General features: G+C 32.9%; 1 protein-coding gene across 1 annotated transcript; it reads right to left on the bottom strand.

The window, feature by feature from the left end:
- Nucleotides 1-11,355: 11,355 nt before the first annotated feature.
- On the bottom strand, nucleotides 11,356-16,492 carry LOC117107673 (sterile alpha motif domain-containing protein 5-like). Its single transcript, XM_033249398.1, has 2 exons — nucleotides 15,886-16,492; nucleotides 11,356-11,450 (listed from the first exon to the last, which is right to left on the bottom strand). Exons 1-2 carry the CDS (start codon nucleotides 16,351-16,353, stop codon nucleotides 11,415-11,417), a joined length of 504 nt encoding a protein of 167 aa, XP_033105289.1. The 5' UTR covers nucleotides 16,354-16,492; the 3' UTR covers nucleotides 11,356-11,414.
- Nucleotides 16,493-17,105: the final 613 nt, after the last annotated feature.

Here is a 17,105-nt window from a genome sequence, read left to right as displayed (position 1 = left end):
AAGAACATTTATATGCAGTTGTACTTCGCAGCACTTCACTTGCAATTTGCAATTTCTAGTAATTATCCATTTTCTGTGGACTATAGCAGCATTATTGTAATTGTTTGATTGGACAGAATGCTACCCAATAGTAACTTTAAACCAATAACAACTACCGTGTCATGTTGACCACATTAGTGAGGTCAAACTATTTCATTACTTTTAATCAAGGCTTTGGAGAATACAAATATTTGCTGATCTAAAACCTTAATATAAATTATGACTCACTGAAAGGCTACCTGTAAGTCTCTGTTCTTGTACAAAGGTTGACTTGAAAGAAAGGATTAATCGCATTCAGTGAGCAGGTCAAATATGCCCCAGTTAACAATGACATCATACTAGTCATAAAAATACTTTAACAATGCATTATATATAGAACATTATTAGAATAGAAAGATAATTCTATGAATATTGTTTTTTAAACTAATGATTTAAAAACTTTTTTCTGTCCCTAAAGAAAAACAGTATCAATAATAGACCTTATAATCTAGAAAATAAATCAATCGTCAATCCCTTAGTCAGTTTTAATTAAGTAATTTGTTCATTGCAATTATAATCCATCTGCTATGAAAATGGTAAAAACAAGTGATGAACTATCAGTAAATTGAATAAATCAATTGATAATTGCAACGATAATCCATCCTCCATGAAAATGGTAAAAAAAACAAGTGATGAATAACAGTAGATTTAATGATTGATTGATTACGGTAAATAATTGAATTTATTTGATGATCAACATTGAGTAAACCTCCATTAAAATAAATTGTCCACCAATGAAAATAAAAATTAATGAGTATCAGGAACACTATTTTAGGCCAGAGTCCATCCCATTACCCATGGAGTCCAAAATTGAACAGTAAATATATTCACTCAATCAGTCAATACTATTACTATTAAACGATTCACTGCAATCATAATATAGCACATAATATCCAAAATTTATATAGACGAGTTTCTAACTTGGAATCAATCAACAAAGCTACACAAACAGTAGGGTCTGGGACATTATGCATTTTCTTGCAAAGCACTTCTCATAAGACTAATAGACCAGGATCATACTAAACCCAACGCAATTGAGTTCATAAATCTGAGATAAAAACTCAATTACGATATGAATAATAAAAATTTACTGTAAACAACATCAATCAAAACAAGAATTCAAAAGATTAAATATTCACAACAACCAGTGGCAGATTCAAGAATTTGAAATAGAGGGGCCCAGATAGGGACTTTCACAGATTGACGGTTTATACTACCTCAGTCCCAACCATGGAAAACTTATGATTATGGCACCTACATGGCTGGAAATTGTACAGTACTCTTAGACTCAAAATTTGACTAGAATTTTCTTTTTTCTAATTTTTTTTAAATTCTGAAAAATTTAGGGGGCCCAGGCCAGCCAAATTACCATCAATTTAATATAATCAATAAAATTATCTTAATTTCAAACTCCTGGTGTGCACAATACTTTTTTTGTCAAATCATAAACTAATACTCTACACAGCATTGAGCTTTGGAACGTATCATCTCGGGTCAAACAAAATGTTGTGTTGCTAAGCACAGTGACAATGACATGAATCAGTCAGGCTTTGACAACAATATTTTTTTTGCCTTACCATCATAAACCTGAGTGAGCACAAGTGAGATTAAGCCTTCACACATGTTCCTTGTCATATGTACACTGTATTCAGGTGTATCAAGTATTCGGAAACATTTCCACTTTAAACATAATTTTCTTATTAAAGAGTGCCTTGCTCTAAAACAGTATCACATCATTTGTTTCCTGATTGTAAATGCTTTGATAGCCGAAAGCCATTATATACTGTAAGTAATTCATTTTTCCATCCCCTACCACCTTGTTAAAGTTTACCCCAGGCTTTTAATCTGGCATTTAACTATCGAGCTATGAGGTTCAAGTTAGTGTAAAAATGATATATGACTACCTGTTACACATCAAAGAAACACATGTGACTCATGTACTAATTTGATGATAGGTGAATCCAGTCAAGCAGGAATCAAAATGAGTCCCACAGTTTATCCTGGCATCAAGTTTAAAACCATTAAATGTAGATATATTCATATTCACTGGAGAAATACCGAAAAATACATTATAAAGCTTACAGGTAAATGAGGATTGATTTAATCAATCAACCAATCAAATGCATTTATATAGCACCGGTATCCATTAATAATGTTCAAGGGCGCTTGACAAAGTTAATTTGAATTAAGAAGTTAGGCATTTCCCCAAAAAAAGTCAACATCTTTGTTTGAAAAATGTAAAAGTGCATATTACTGTACAGCAAAATAGATTAATGACTTGGTGGTTAAGATGCCAGCCTTCCAATTATAGGGTACTTGGTTCAAATCCTGGAAATACCATCATTCTATATAAAATCAACTGTATTCCCTAAGACTCAAATGTGAACAGTACTACAGTGGAGTTGAATAGCTTGGTGGTTAAGATGCCAACCTTCCAATTATAGGGTACTTGGTTCAAATCCTGGAAATACCATCATTCTATATAGAATCAACTGTATTCCCTAAGACTCAAATGTGAACAGTACTAGAGTGGAGTTGAATGTGCACACAAGCCACATTGTGTAAACTCGGCCTATGGTTCTTAGTCCTTATCCGAGAAGACTTGTTCCACCAGAACCACAGGCGAGCATTCCGTTCGAAACCAGCGCCGATATTTTGCTGTAGTTTGCAGTGCCCCTGCACTAACCGCACAGCCATCCAACTCGCTTATCAGTGGAAAATAGTGGAATTGAATAGCTTAATGGTTAAGATGCTTGCCCAAGTCCTAATGTAGGTTAAGATGCTTGCCCAAGTCCTAATGTAGGTTAAGATGCTTGCCCAAGTCCTAATGTAGGTTCGTTTGAATAGCATACAGTGTCTGATATGCAAACTCATAAAATGCCCCTATAACATGATTTTGACACATCTTAACTGTAGGCCAGTAAGGACTTGCAAAGAGTAGACCGACGGCACTTTCATTTCGACACCGAACTGACCTGAAATGAGTATCGATTATAGGCCCCAAGATCTTAGAGTCATTAACTGACTAGTGCCTCAGCTAATCTTGGGATGTATTGATTACCGGAATCAAATACCACAGAGCTACAGCATAAACAGACTAGAAACACAACATGAGATGTTATAAGGTCAGTAGTTATATTGAATTTGATTAAAATCTTTTCATAAAAGAGTACCGGTAGCATATTATATGCCTTACAAAAATGATTTATATTTTAATATTTCATCAATAAAGTATACTTCACACATCTGATGTTTAGAATTGTAATAATTTTAAATACCTGTAATTAGAGTCTATTGAAATTTAAAAAAAAAATTTTTTAGTACCTTTAAATTGTAAGGAGATACAAACTAAAGAAAAGAAATAGCCTGTAGTATTCAAAATGCATATTTGGCAGAGAAGCTAGGAAGAATAGAGCCTAGCCGTGACTTAGTCAGGAAGGAATAGGAGAAGATAAACCCACCAACAATTCGTGTTAGAGATTATTGAGATTCGAGCCTGTCGCATGTGTAGATTAGTGAGCGAAGCGCGTGTTTTCAGTTTGTACAAACATTTTATGCTTGCAAAAGAATTTATATAAAAAATTGTTTAAACCTACCAACAAAGCATTTATCTTGATAGATACTGCATGGTACTGATATCATTTGTATGAGTGAAGTGCTCACATACTGAATAATATTTGTATTCTTGCTTGTGAATAAAATAACAATTTTATTAAAAAAAGAAAGGAAGTTCTGGAATGCCATCTGTAGATTGACAAGATAGAGTCTTGCATCCATGGATATATGTACTGCCATACATCTGTGGTTCATGGATTAGTGGAAGTTGTTTGGATTAAGATATCTTAAAATTGTAATATATCACATAAACCCAACCATAAATTGGCTTAGCGAAGATTAGACCATAGCTTGATTTAGACCTTGGATATGGTCTCCTACAGACACAATCTTAGGAACCATTTGTTCTCCATGTCCTCAAATAGCATGGATTAGAGTCACACAATCCCTGATTTCAACCATTAATTGCTGAAAAATGTGGGCCTAAAGTTAATAAATCAAATACAGTACACCAACTTACAATAAAAACTGAAACAGTGACAACATCGTCTGTAAAAAAGTTGAACAGCAACATTTTATTACTTACAAGGTCTAAATTCTTTATCTAAATTCACTTCCAATACTTTTTCTCCATTATAACACGAACCTAAAATTAGGCTTCATTTTTAAACATTTAAAAGTCAAATATTTGCTGTCAGTTTAATCATGTCCAACTTTGCATCTAGAGAAAGTGCAGTCACTGTATACTTAAAATAACCTCATAAATTAGATGATTTAGTATATCACTTGCTTTAATGAATAAATGCAAGTTTAAAAGCAATATTATAAACATGGAGATATGTTATCAAGCTGACTGGTCACGATAATACAGCATAGGATGGATTTATAGTAGGCTTCTAGATGCTACTGGAAAACAATTTTATTCATTCTCCATGATAAGCATTTTATCCTACCATCATAACACTATGGAATTAATAAAATGGGTGGGACAGTTGGGACATTTCCACACTATTTTTCTATTGGGTTCACAAAGAATGGGTCCACATTTTAAAAATGGGTCCAGATTTCTCATATTTTGTGTAAAATGGGCCAACTTTTAAGAAAATGGGTCCAAATTTCTCATATTTTTCGTAAAATGGGTCAATTTTTAAGAAAATAGGTCCAGATTTATTCATATTTTTGCGTAAAATGGGACAACATTTAAGAAAATGGGTCCACATTAATGCGTAAAGTGGGTCCACCCTTGTACAGTATATCGTCCCACTGTTTGAAAATCCTGGCTAAGGAACTGGTAAAAAGTACAGTAGTGTTCTTCATGTTTCATTTTGTTGATTGCCTATTGTATTACTTACAATATCTGTTTTTGTTGCATGATGCATAATCATCCTGTTGTACAGGTACAGCAGGCACCCATTGGGTGAAACAACATCTGACAATTGTTTAATAGGTCTATTATAATAATAATAATTAAATAAATAAAAATAAAATTAATTTGCTTACTATAGCAACTTATAAACATCTTAAAGCACTGTTCTTAGAATTTAACAAGAAAACATCTAATTTCTTATTTCTCTTTAAATTATTTCAATATAATAAATCAGGTACTGTATAGACCTAAAATTTTTTATTTTATTATACAAAGTTTGCACAGTATCCATGTGGATTTGCATTTATCAATATATATATACACGCCTAAAAATATTAAAATATTTAGTTTATCACACTTGATACATCTCGCAACACAATGGTAGTAGAAAATGTAAATAAATAGACAATTAGTTCAAGCTGAATCGGTATTGTGAAATATACTATTAAATTAATGTAAATTAATTGATAGAGCATATAACTACAAAAAGAGTAAACTACAATAGCTAATATAAATCATATTACCAAATGGACAGTGTAATTAATTTATAATCATTCTTCTCCAAGTACAGTATGAAAGCCATTGCTTATAATTAATTTAGTTACTATAGGCTATTTATCTAATCATGTTATACACTACTGACAATGTAGCTTTAAAAAAATAAGCACATTATAAGTATTGTAAGATACTCAGAACATAAATCATAAGTATGTACGTGTGTTTTACGTAACTAATCCAAAAATCTGAAATGCTGAGATATCACGTATGGAAACATGAGGAGATATTGGAAAATTAAAGCGTAGAAATGCTTTAACAACCTGGGCAAGGCACAAAACTATCACTCCAATCGTCCTTAAGAAGGCATAAGATAACCAGTGTTCATGTAATATTATCCCACGGTTTTAAAGAAGGCTTAGCTCCGGGGCTTTAATCTATGCAGCGAGATTATTCTTAGGAAGCAGAAACATCTGTCAAGCAGTGTGCTGTATGAGGCTATAAGAATCTATTTCTCATTGCAGTATTTATAGCCACATATACATTAGATCTGATGTGTCTTTTGATAGCACAACGTGCTCATGTATGTAAATTGTGAGGCTGTAATAGAGGATACAAACCTGAAATTCACTCCAGATGCTTTGAACACAGTAGTGTTCATGTCCTACACAAGAGCCTTGTATGAGACTGCCTACAACATTATTAGTCTATTCATGTCAGTAGTTGCCTTAATCTAAATTTTGAGAAATAATAACTAAATTTTCTGAATTACTTCATCAAACCTCATCATCAAAGGATTTTCTTGACGTATGCAATCAGAATTTATTAACAAACTAATTATCATCTTACTATTACCTGTATTTTCTTTCCTTAAATCGAATTGTTTTTATTTAGCATCTACTTAAAACTATAGGCCTCTGATTGATAATATTCTGTTAAATTACCTTAACGTACATCTTACTGAAGTCAGGTTTACACTCTGAAGATATTTTGTCAGGATATTTTTTATCATTAACAAATAATTTGTAGAGATATTAACATACTCTATGAGCATCACAAAAACTTATGGAGCATACAACTCCCTGGAGGGAAATGGCATTACTTTTTTGCTAGTATTATTTAAGAACATTGGTACCCAACTAATATCATTTTACACTGCCAAGGTGAGAATAACCCTGATTCCAGATTGATACTGGATACATTTCCATTTACAAAGAAGTCCAAATCTTGAGCTACAGCCATTTACACCAGCAGAATGTGTGTTCAAATATTACCCTTAATAATAGTAGGCCTATAAACTGGGGTGCCCCTTGTTTGCTATCCTTCCGCCATTTCCAAAATCTTCCCCTGAAGACATTTGTATCCATTTAGTACAGTAAATTCCAAAAAGTAGGACAGAATTATAATTGACCAACAGTATGTATTACAGTATAACTTTTTCGTCTAAGCACACTATATTAATGTCTCAGTTTTGCTTGGATTGTCAGAACGACAAGCAAAATGTAGTATGATATAATTACAATGGAACTGTCCCTAATGAGATTCGATCAAACAAAATCATCTAAGCTGAACATCAGACAACAAACTTAATTCTTTGAGGCAAAACTAAGAATCCTTCGAGTCTAATTAAAAAACAAACCTCCTTAAAATGTAAACCAAGATTTGGTAAAGTAGTTAATAAGTATCACGCTTCATTCAAGAACTACACAATCTCCTGCTTTCACGTGATGGTTTTAAGTGAGCCACAAATTGACCATTCTTTTTGGATACAGCAAATGAAAGAACAAAACTCCTTAAAATGAAAATCAAGATTCGGTCTGACACTCCATTAAAGTGGCTGTTGCACTTGTTTGAATGATGACAGTGAACTCTAATATTCCGGCCATGCTTGCTAAAAAGTGTTGGACTGTATTCATGTGACTAGGGATATATTTTATATGTTGTTTATCCTTCATAAATCAGTCAATTATGTACAAAACATTTCATATTCATATCTAGGCCTATTGTTCTATCTGTAATACAATCTTGCTATCAAAGGAGGACCGTGGGTGTTGCCTACTCCAGTACACTCCAGATGAAGCATTCTTTAACCCTCAAAAAAAAAATTCAAATTTACACCAAAACAATAAGCACAATACTGTCTGGGTAAAGTTAAAATTTATATTAAAATTGATTAATTTGTATATTTTTAAATTATTAGCTTACATTTGATAATGAGAAGATATTTTATTTGAAAATTAAACGCATTATAAATTCTATTCTTTATTTCATAGATCCTAAATTAAATAGATTTGTCGTCAGTTTTAGGATTTTTATATTAAAAAGAATAGTTTCTGTCTCATTATATAATGTAGGCCTTCTGTAGATGTAACTTCTTTTATCTTAAATAAGCAATTTCATATTCTGATTTGAATGTGTTTTTTTTTTAGCAAGGAATTGTTTTAATGTGAATATAGGGCAGCTTTAATTGCCTTGCTCTCATCGTAATCTGTTAGATGACTCATAACTTGTGACCATATTTTCACTTGACAAAGACAAATCTTTGCACCAAATTGGCTACTGATTACTTAGTATTGTTACAACATTATTACTTTGTAAATGATAAATGAAAGTTATTTACTACATAAATAAGTGAATGTGATGACAATTATGAAGATGATAATGATGACGATGATGATGATAAAGATGATGATGATGATGATGATAATGATGATGATTATGATGATGATGATAATGATTTATTTAATGTGAATATAGGGCAGCTTTAATTGCCTGGTGGTGATGATGATGATGGATGATGAAGATGATGATGATGATAATGGATGAAGATGAAGACGATGATGATGATAATGATGACAATGCAGATAAGTGATGACAAGTGACAATGTTGACAATGACGGCAATGAAGATATTGGCAATGATAATAATGATCATTGTTTGAATGGCTAAATTTAATTACACAAATCAGTAGTAATGTTCACTGTAGGCTTGTTGAGCAGTCAAGTTCTGTTTTATTTTGACAGTTGGATAATTACATGAATGCGATAAAAACTGTAGAAGCAATGCATCATTAATGCTATTTTGCAACCTTTGCTCTAGTTTTATATTAACTTATTTATTTACATTTAATTAAAAATATTGCAGTAACAAAATTGAGTTTAAAACAAATTTTAAAAAAATCCCCAGGTCTAGCAATCACAAGAAGAATTTGGGATTTTCCCCAAAAACGATGCAGTTAGGTATGATAATCTTAACAATGTTTTTATGAGGCCCAGGTTGTAATAACTACCAATGGTAAGAGAATATAAACACCTCTGGATTGAGATTTATATTTCTGATAAAATTTGATGGCTGATTGGAGCCTGGAGATGTGCAATATGATGACTTTGATAGCAGTGGTGACCTTCAGTTCCTCATGGGACATGCACCCCACAGAAGTATACCACAAATTTGTTCTGGGAACAAAAATAAACATCTTGATCCAAGATGTCAACATACAAAGTACCTAGTCAAGAAATTAACAGAAACCAGGTGTTGGAGTGAAAGTGATACCAATGACTTGACCACACTTAACAGCTTAAGAAACAAGAAACAGTTTGTATACAAATATAGCCCACTGTATTTTTTGTATAGTACATTAATATTGTGGCTTTGCTTGTTCCTTCCTTTGAGAAAACTCCTGCCAGGCTGCAAATTCTCATTAGAACAATACTACTGTATTTCTTTACAGTTAATAGTAATTTTGATGAGACAGCAACCATCAGAAAAAAAAACCCCAGGTTTATCTAGAGCACAGGGGGGAAAAGTGCGGCTTGCGGCCCGTCAGTGATTTTTTTGCGGCCCACTTCGACGAATTAAAAACCTTATGTTTGTAGTCCGCCAATCCAAATTGGCTAGAAAACACCTTGTTTTTATACGGCCCGACACCAATCATATGTAAAAAGTAATATTAAAACTGAGAATAAAGTGATGTAAAAGCAGTGCTTGGAGGTTATTTGGAAGCTCACCGGAAACATTAAAGTTTGGGTGCGGCCCTCTGTGTTTAAGAAAAAAATTCACTTTGGCGCTCCGACCCATTTTTATGCATATTTTGTGAGCTACTGTAGCGCCCCCACATCTAATCATGAAGCTCCCCATTTCACAATGCTACTGATGAATTCAGTATTGAGGTGAACTATCTTAATATCCAAAATGAGTCAATTCCTTCATCACAGACTAACCATGGTGCTATAAATATGTTTTTGGGAAAATAATGCAGAACAAAATATTATTTTGGTTCAAATACTACTCAAAGCAGAAGATGCAGTAATCAATTTTCAGGTGTCTAAATAAAATGTTTCTTTAAAATGATTTTTCAATAGATGCCTTACTACAAAAAATGTGTGCAGTTGTCAACAGTGTAAACCTTCATGATTACTATTGTATTTTACTCAATGTGAAAATGTTATAGGATACTATTTGAAAAATCCCTGAAAACATACAGTATCATCCAATAAAAACATTATAGTTACTGGATTGTGTATCTACTCTATTCAAATGGAAAACAACCTTGTAACATGAGCATGCTTCCTATGGTCTTCATATTATCTCTACAGTACTATATTTTTTTTCTCTCTCTCTAACCTTTGGTCCATCACGTACAACATCATCAAACCACTGTATGTTTATATTCTCAACAGTCTCCAGGTATGTCCTATGTAAGCAAGTAAATGTTGTAGGCCTACTGTCTTGGTTGTCTCAATTGAACAACAATTAATTCTGTATTTCTTAGTTAGGTATGTTTTCAATTTTCATTTGAAAATTAAATTTAAGAAAATATACAGTAAATTAACCAAGAAGCACCTACTTCCCACAAAAAAAAAGTTAAAACCCTGTGTATTTGCAACCTACATATCACAAATGAAATACAGTACAGGCTACAGCATATCTTTCTATTAGTAGTACTATCTTGTATTTTAAACAGCATCTTGTGGTTCAATCAATTGTGTAATAAGTGATGTAAAGAAAAACCACAAAGCAATGACTCAATGTTGAGTAGATACTAAATGGTGGTTGACAGCAGTCATTAGCATAATGGTCACTTCTACAGCTCTCCAAGTTGCAACTACCGCAATAATATTTAATTCATCAATGAAAACTAAAGCACAGAACTGGACAAAAATCAGTGAGATATATACTGACTCAGAAAACTTACAGTATAAACAAGAACTTCAAAGCAAACCTTATTTTTGATGATCATTTGGCATTTGTGCTATGGACTATTTTCTTTTCCATTTTTATATTGACAATTTTAAACAATCAATCTGTCATTCAAATTTTTAAATCAATAAAGATAATATTAAAATAAAACATCCCTTAAGTCTAATTAATTGTATACCTAATAGCTTTAATAAGTAAACATATTTATCACTTTCATTGTCAATATTGAGTTCAATGAGCAATTCACATTGTTATTATTATTGATAATCAAACTTTATTCTATTCTATGTATCTAGGCCTACATTATATCTTTATATTTTAACGTCTGTTTTTAATAGTGATAAGAAAAATACACAAAAATAATTAGCCTAACTTTTTAATTAGAAAATAAAAATCACAGAGTACCTTGACAAAAACATTGGGTTTCCATTAATTTCCAAAACCATTATTCATTGAATGTAAAACATGTGTCCAAAATGAGTAACATCTATCCAATTTAGCTGGTACAGAGACCTGGCGCAAAATGAGCCAAAGTGCTCATTAACCTAAACTATAAGGACGCTACCACTAGCTTTTCCACTTGGGTGCTCACAAGATTAAGTCTGAAACTGGTGGATGGTAGTGTAGCTTGACACCAAGTGGAAGGTTATCTTGTCCTCAAGAAAACACCATTCATTCTGTCAACAAACATAACCCCATGGCCTTGGACAGATGATATGAGTTAATGGTCTTGCAATGTCTTGCTTTTTCTACCATCCTGAGATAATTAAGGACATGGACAATTTATAAAATATTAATAATACGAAATAAGTAGGTCACAATTTGTTAAGGTTGAGATGGTTGGAGATTGAGAAAAAAAATGCAAAAAAAGATTACATAAATCATTTCCAATTACAAGAGTTTTACTAAAAGAAGTAATCAAGAGACGGCACTCTCAGACTAACTTTAAAGATGTATGAGTTTTGCTACTGCACAAAAATTAATTTGCTGGCAGAAATTAAAGGATGCGCAAAGAGAAATATCGTCGTCTATTGGTTAACTTGAATTTTTAACACTAAAATAAACCAATGAAATGAAAGATTACCGTACTAAATTTCCTTAAACTACCCAGCATACTTGGCTTGACGCCATATTTCGGATATAGAAAACGCTGCGAAAAATGGCTATTCTGTGAGATCGTGACGCTAGAAATTTCAGGATTTTATGTCTGTACGTTAGGACAAGTTCTCTTAAATACCATTGTTAAAGCATTTATTGATTATAAATCAGAGAGGTAAATGTAGGATGAAAGTTAAATGTTTAATTTGTATGTTTTTGAGATTTAAAAAAATTTTAAAAAATGACCGATTTCACGTTTGGGCATTTATTGGAAAACTGCGTGTGCGACTTTCCCTCAAAGGTCTAGGTAGTATCAATAACATGTGGACAAACTGCAAAATAACCAGAAAAAAAGTCAACTGCTTTAGACTTGGCAAGGAACTTGTTTTCTCATTCTACTTTTTAGTTGAATAATAATAAACTTATTTAGACCTATTCAAGTATGGTTTACCAAGATTTACCTGGTTGTACATAAGCAATACAATAATGATCCTCTAAACTGGAAAAACCAAAAGTACAGTATTCCCCTTCAATCTCCATTTATGCCTTGAACAGTGGAATGTCTACATTGTCATTACATTATTGAAATTAGTGAATGAGAAATTAGGTAAACACAATATGCACCGCACAGTGTGTAACCAATACACTGTTTATGTACAGTACCAACTGTTCTTTTGTGGATTAATTTATACGGTGAGCTGAGGATACTTGAGCACTTACACACGACAGATATTAAGGATTTTTAAACATCAATGTTTAGTTAAATATTTCACTATTATTATTATTAGTTAGAAAGTCCTCAGATGTCTTCCATTTAAAGAACTGAGTACATACTAAGTAGCACATTTTTTGCTGCATCTAGCGATACTGTACATTGGATGTTTCTACATTTGCGACTCTCAGTCTCCAGCATAATATTTACATCATGAGGAATGGAATGAATTTGTAAATGTAAGTTATAAAAAGAATGCAAATTAAATAATTCTGTGAATGTGTGCATTTTAAAACACACAATTTGATACACCTACATCATTTCACAGTACAGTGCTTAAAAGACAACCCAGTATTTGTTAGCTTGACCTTCTTAGAGAACAATACTCAGAAATTTAACAAGAAAACATACAAACATACCTCATTGTTCATTCATTTCAGCATTCTAATCTTTTTATTAAATACAAAAAGTGACAAAATATCTACAAGGTTACCACTGTAGCATTCATTAAGTAGCTAGAGTCATACTAAAGCACAATCATAATCATATTGGTTGTTAACTGTTTTAATAAGTACACATTCTGGTTATTACTTTTGTTCTTTCCATTTCCGTGGTCCTATTATTCCTGTTTTTGCTTCACCACACCATGCACTCATTGGATTGTTGTGATAATAAACAAGATTATCATAAAGAAATAATTCTGCGGTCGATACCCATGCCATATTTAATAACAATGTGTGCTGTTGGAATTACCCTGTCAATAAATTGGGTTGATTACAGTATGATTAAACAATTTTAAAATAAAGTGCAGAATTTGAGACATGTTTTTTTTAAAATCTGTCTCCAAAACCCTGCAAAACAACTGAGCTTTTAAAACATTTGTTAAAGCATTAAAGTATATCATGGAGAGGCCACTTTTAAAGCTTTTTTATGTAATAAACTTGATTTAATAACAAATTGATTTATTTCAGTAAACCATACCAACCAAAATGTAAGAGTGTTAAGTGATGGAGCATTAGCCCTTGAATTACTATATGCCTACTGAGGCCTACATACAGTATAGTTAAAAATAAAATTGCAGACTGAACAGAGGCAAGTTTAAAGCCCCATTCGGCAAAATTTCACTAAACAACTGAAATCTTGCTGGGAATGGGGCTTTAATTATCCTCTGTAGCGAACGTCAGATCAAAACATGAGAAAAACACAGCCTGCTTTACGCTACAGTTTGGGAAACTCCAAATTCGGGTTACACGATTGTATGATATCAGTGATGTGGATGGGCCATTTCCAAATTGAGGTTAGCCACGAAATAAATACTGGGTACAGTACATACTGTACCATCTGTTTTAAGATTGTTTTAACATGATGTGCAGCATAATTGGTATTTTGAAATGCCACTAACAAAAAATATTTCTTATTCATTAATACTTAGAATGTGGTTTGAATTGCAGTGTTGAATATGGTAGGTCATCTTAAAGCATAATGCTGTTATTAAAGAGCCAAGTTGCACATTGTTGTGTGAAAAGTAAGCAAGATAATACAACTGAACTGTTGATCTACTTTTGTTCACAATTACAGTATCAACATTTTCGTAAGTGTACAAACAGTACTGTAGGCCCTACTCTTTTTCGTGTACATAAAAAATGTTGATTTTTCAAAACTGCTATCCATTTTTGTGTGATACTATTAACTAAAGTACTTACTTGGTTGCATAAAATGTCTATATCCATGGTTGCATTATAATTGGTTATAAAAAAAAATCTATTACAGTATTTTGAATATTGCATGTATTTTGAATAAACATTTTCATGCACATGTGTAAGTGTACAAATTTGTCCACCCCTTCCCCCTAGTATACTGTTTCATTTGTACACTTGTGAACACGTTGAAAATTGTGAACGCACTCACAGTGCTTTATAATAGAAAATATATGCTGATGAAATTGAAAAGGTCATGAAAATGATAACCACAGAAAAACTCAAGTAAACAGGTGAATAATAATATTTAGAGTAAAATATGATGGTTTGTTTAATTGAGAATGACTTGAAAACAAGAAAAAGTAGTTTTATAATTAATTCCTTTTTCCAATGTAAGTCAATTAGTCATTAGGTTTGTGTTGCTGATGGGGGTAAGGGAATTAATTCTGGCAGCAAAGCTTTGACATGCTGTAGAATTCTAAATAGCCACCCTGCATACTAAATTCAAAGCTAGTTCAAAGTTTAAACATTGATTCTCATAAAATGGATTCATGATGATGATGGAACAATAGGCATGTAATAAATTAAACAATAAAAAATGGACAACAGATGTACACAGCTGGCTTCGAATTACTTCCATATATACTATTGTGGATTTAATCTGTATGTCTCAACTAAATTTATCCCCTGGATACCTGGGCCATAAAAATAGTGTCAAAGTTTCTTGTCTTTTTTTTTACTTTAATGAGAAAATCATGCAGTAATCCAAGTTTTTTTGCAAGTGATATATGTGTACAGTAAGTCACAAGTGATACACCCATACTGTACATACAGTACATTCAGCATTGTTTCATGTCTTTGTATTCATGATGTGTGTGACAGCAATATTTGTTGTAGAAGAAAGGTAAAATGGACTATAAACTATAACGACCATTAATTTATGTTTATGTGACGTATGTATTCCTAGCCCTGTTCTGATTGGTCAATTGTTAAGTTTGATTGACACTCTGAAAAGGTCCATTTGAAGACATAAGATAAACAAATTCAAAACAGAAGAACCAAATCTAAAATATAATTTGGCCTATCTCTCTCAATATAGTAGTAGAAGAAATAACAAAAACAAATAAAAGATGTGAATGGAGGTGGTTAACCAGTGAGGCAACGGAACCTCGTCAATGTACAGTTAGTTAAATTTAATAATTATGCACACCCAATGCCGTAGCCAGGATTTTCAAACTGTGAGGGGCAGTATCAGGGTGGACCACTTTACATGTAAATTCAAATGATGTGGACCCATTTTCTTAAAAGTTGTCGAATTTTTACGCAAAAATGTGGATAATCAGGACCCATTTTTCTTTAAAATTGATCCATTTTACGCAAAATAGGAGAAATATGGACCCATTTTCTTAAAAGTTAATCCATTTTACATAAAATATGAGAAATCTGGATCCATTTTTAAAATGTAGACCCTTTCTTTGTGGCAAGAGAAAAATTGTGAGGGACTGCCCCAACTGTCCCAATAGCTGGCTACAGCATTGTGATTTTCACAGCCAATTTCCACTCAAGTGTTCAGCTAATTTTTGATGTATTTTGTAATTTATTAATATCCATGGATAAACTTAAAGAAAGGGCCAATCATGGTATGATAATTAAACATGTGCTAAATAGATTATTTAGGTACTTACCTGGTTGGAGAAAGGTTGCTGACTTAAATTGATGTTTCGTTCATGGAGACTCTGACTTATCATTAATTTCAACTGATTTTTTGGGTAGTGTACAAATGTTTCACTGTGGCTACAAGCTCGTTCGCTGTTAGTAAACACATCCTCATCTACCTGCCCGTAATATTTTCCTCCTCCGACATCTCCGAAAAAGGTTTCCGAAACAATATTCCCATCGGCATCATCTTTAGACGGTGGATTCGGTTCTAAAGTGAAATAAACCGGGGCTCCTCCTTCCGTTCTCAGTCGATTGACAGCCTCAAGTATATCAACCCGGTGTGGAGTGGCATCTACTCCTATCGCGTCCAAATCAGGCTCTCCGATTTGCTTGCATGTCTCCAAATCATCGTAGCCATTATCAATAAACGCCTCTAAATATTGAGAAAGGTCTAAAGATCGGAGCCACTCCTCAACGATGTTACTATCTTCCATTGCGCTAACCTAGGCCTACCTACCACCCATCCATTCAGCTCGCTTGTACATTTGCCATTCGACACACGCACTGTTGTGAGTTGTTACGGTTGCGGTAAGTCTGTCTACTCCGCCGCCGTCCCTGTCGTGCCGTCGATACAAAAACTCATGTTATTTTTTAAAGGCGCGTTCAAGCATTTCATATCTTACATATTCATACACGCATGCGTAATTAGTTCAGTGCGCCATACGAGACTTTAAAATCTTAACATTTTAATATGTTGACATCGATGATTTACGGTTAAAAAATATAATAGTTAATACGCTTATTTTATCAAATCATATTAATGTTTTTCATGGTTTTAAACAGCTATTTATTTATTTTTGGTTCCAGACTGAGAAATCAGAAGATTAACTCTATCATATGTAGGCCCTATTCATTCAATTATTCGGGCCAAAGATAAGAAATTAGGCCCTACATAGAGTAACAAAAGATTATAAAAGACACAAATGACTGAAAAAAGTATTGGACAACATATTAACATACATTTCCAAGATAGCCCAAGAAAACCAATAGCATGTTTATTTCCATTGCCTGTTTCTAGCATATCTAGTAGGCTTTTATATTAAGATTTGGTCAAAGCCTAATTTTTAGAAAAATCTGCGTGGAAATCGGCCCTTATTATCATCCGAAATGCGCGGACAGGTTTCTTTTTTCTAGGCCAAATGTTTGTGCGGATAATTCCCCGCTCACTCAGCCTTTTAGGGCTAGG

Source organism: Anneissia japonica, unplaced genomic scaffold, assembly GCF_011630105.1.
Source record: "Anneissia japonica isolate Jap-2015-1 unplaced genomic scaffold, ASM1163010v1 scaffold5330_len1712360_cov203, whole genome shotgun sequence".
Taxonomy (NCBI): Eukaryota; Metazoa; Echinodermata; class Crinoidea; order Comatulida; family Comatulidae; genus Anneissia; species Anneissia japonica.
This window is presented reverse-complemented; position numbering and strand designations above follow the sequence as displayed.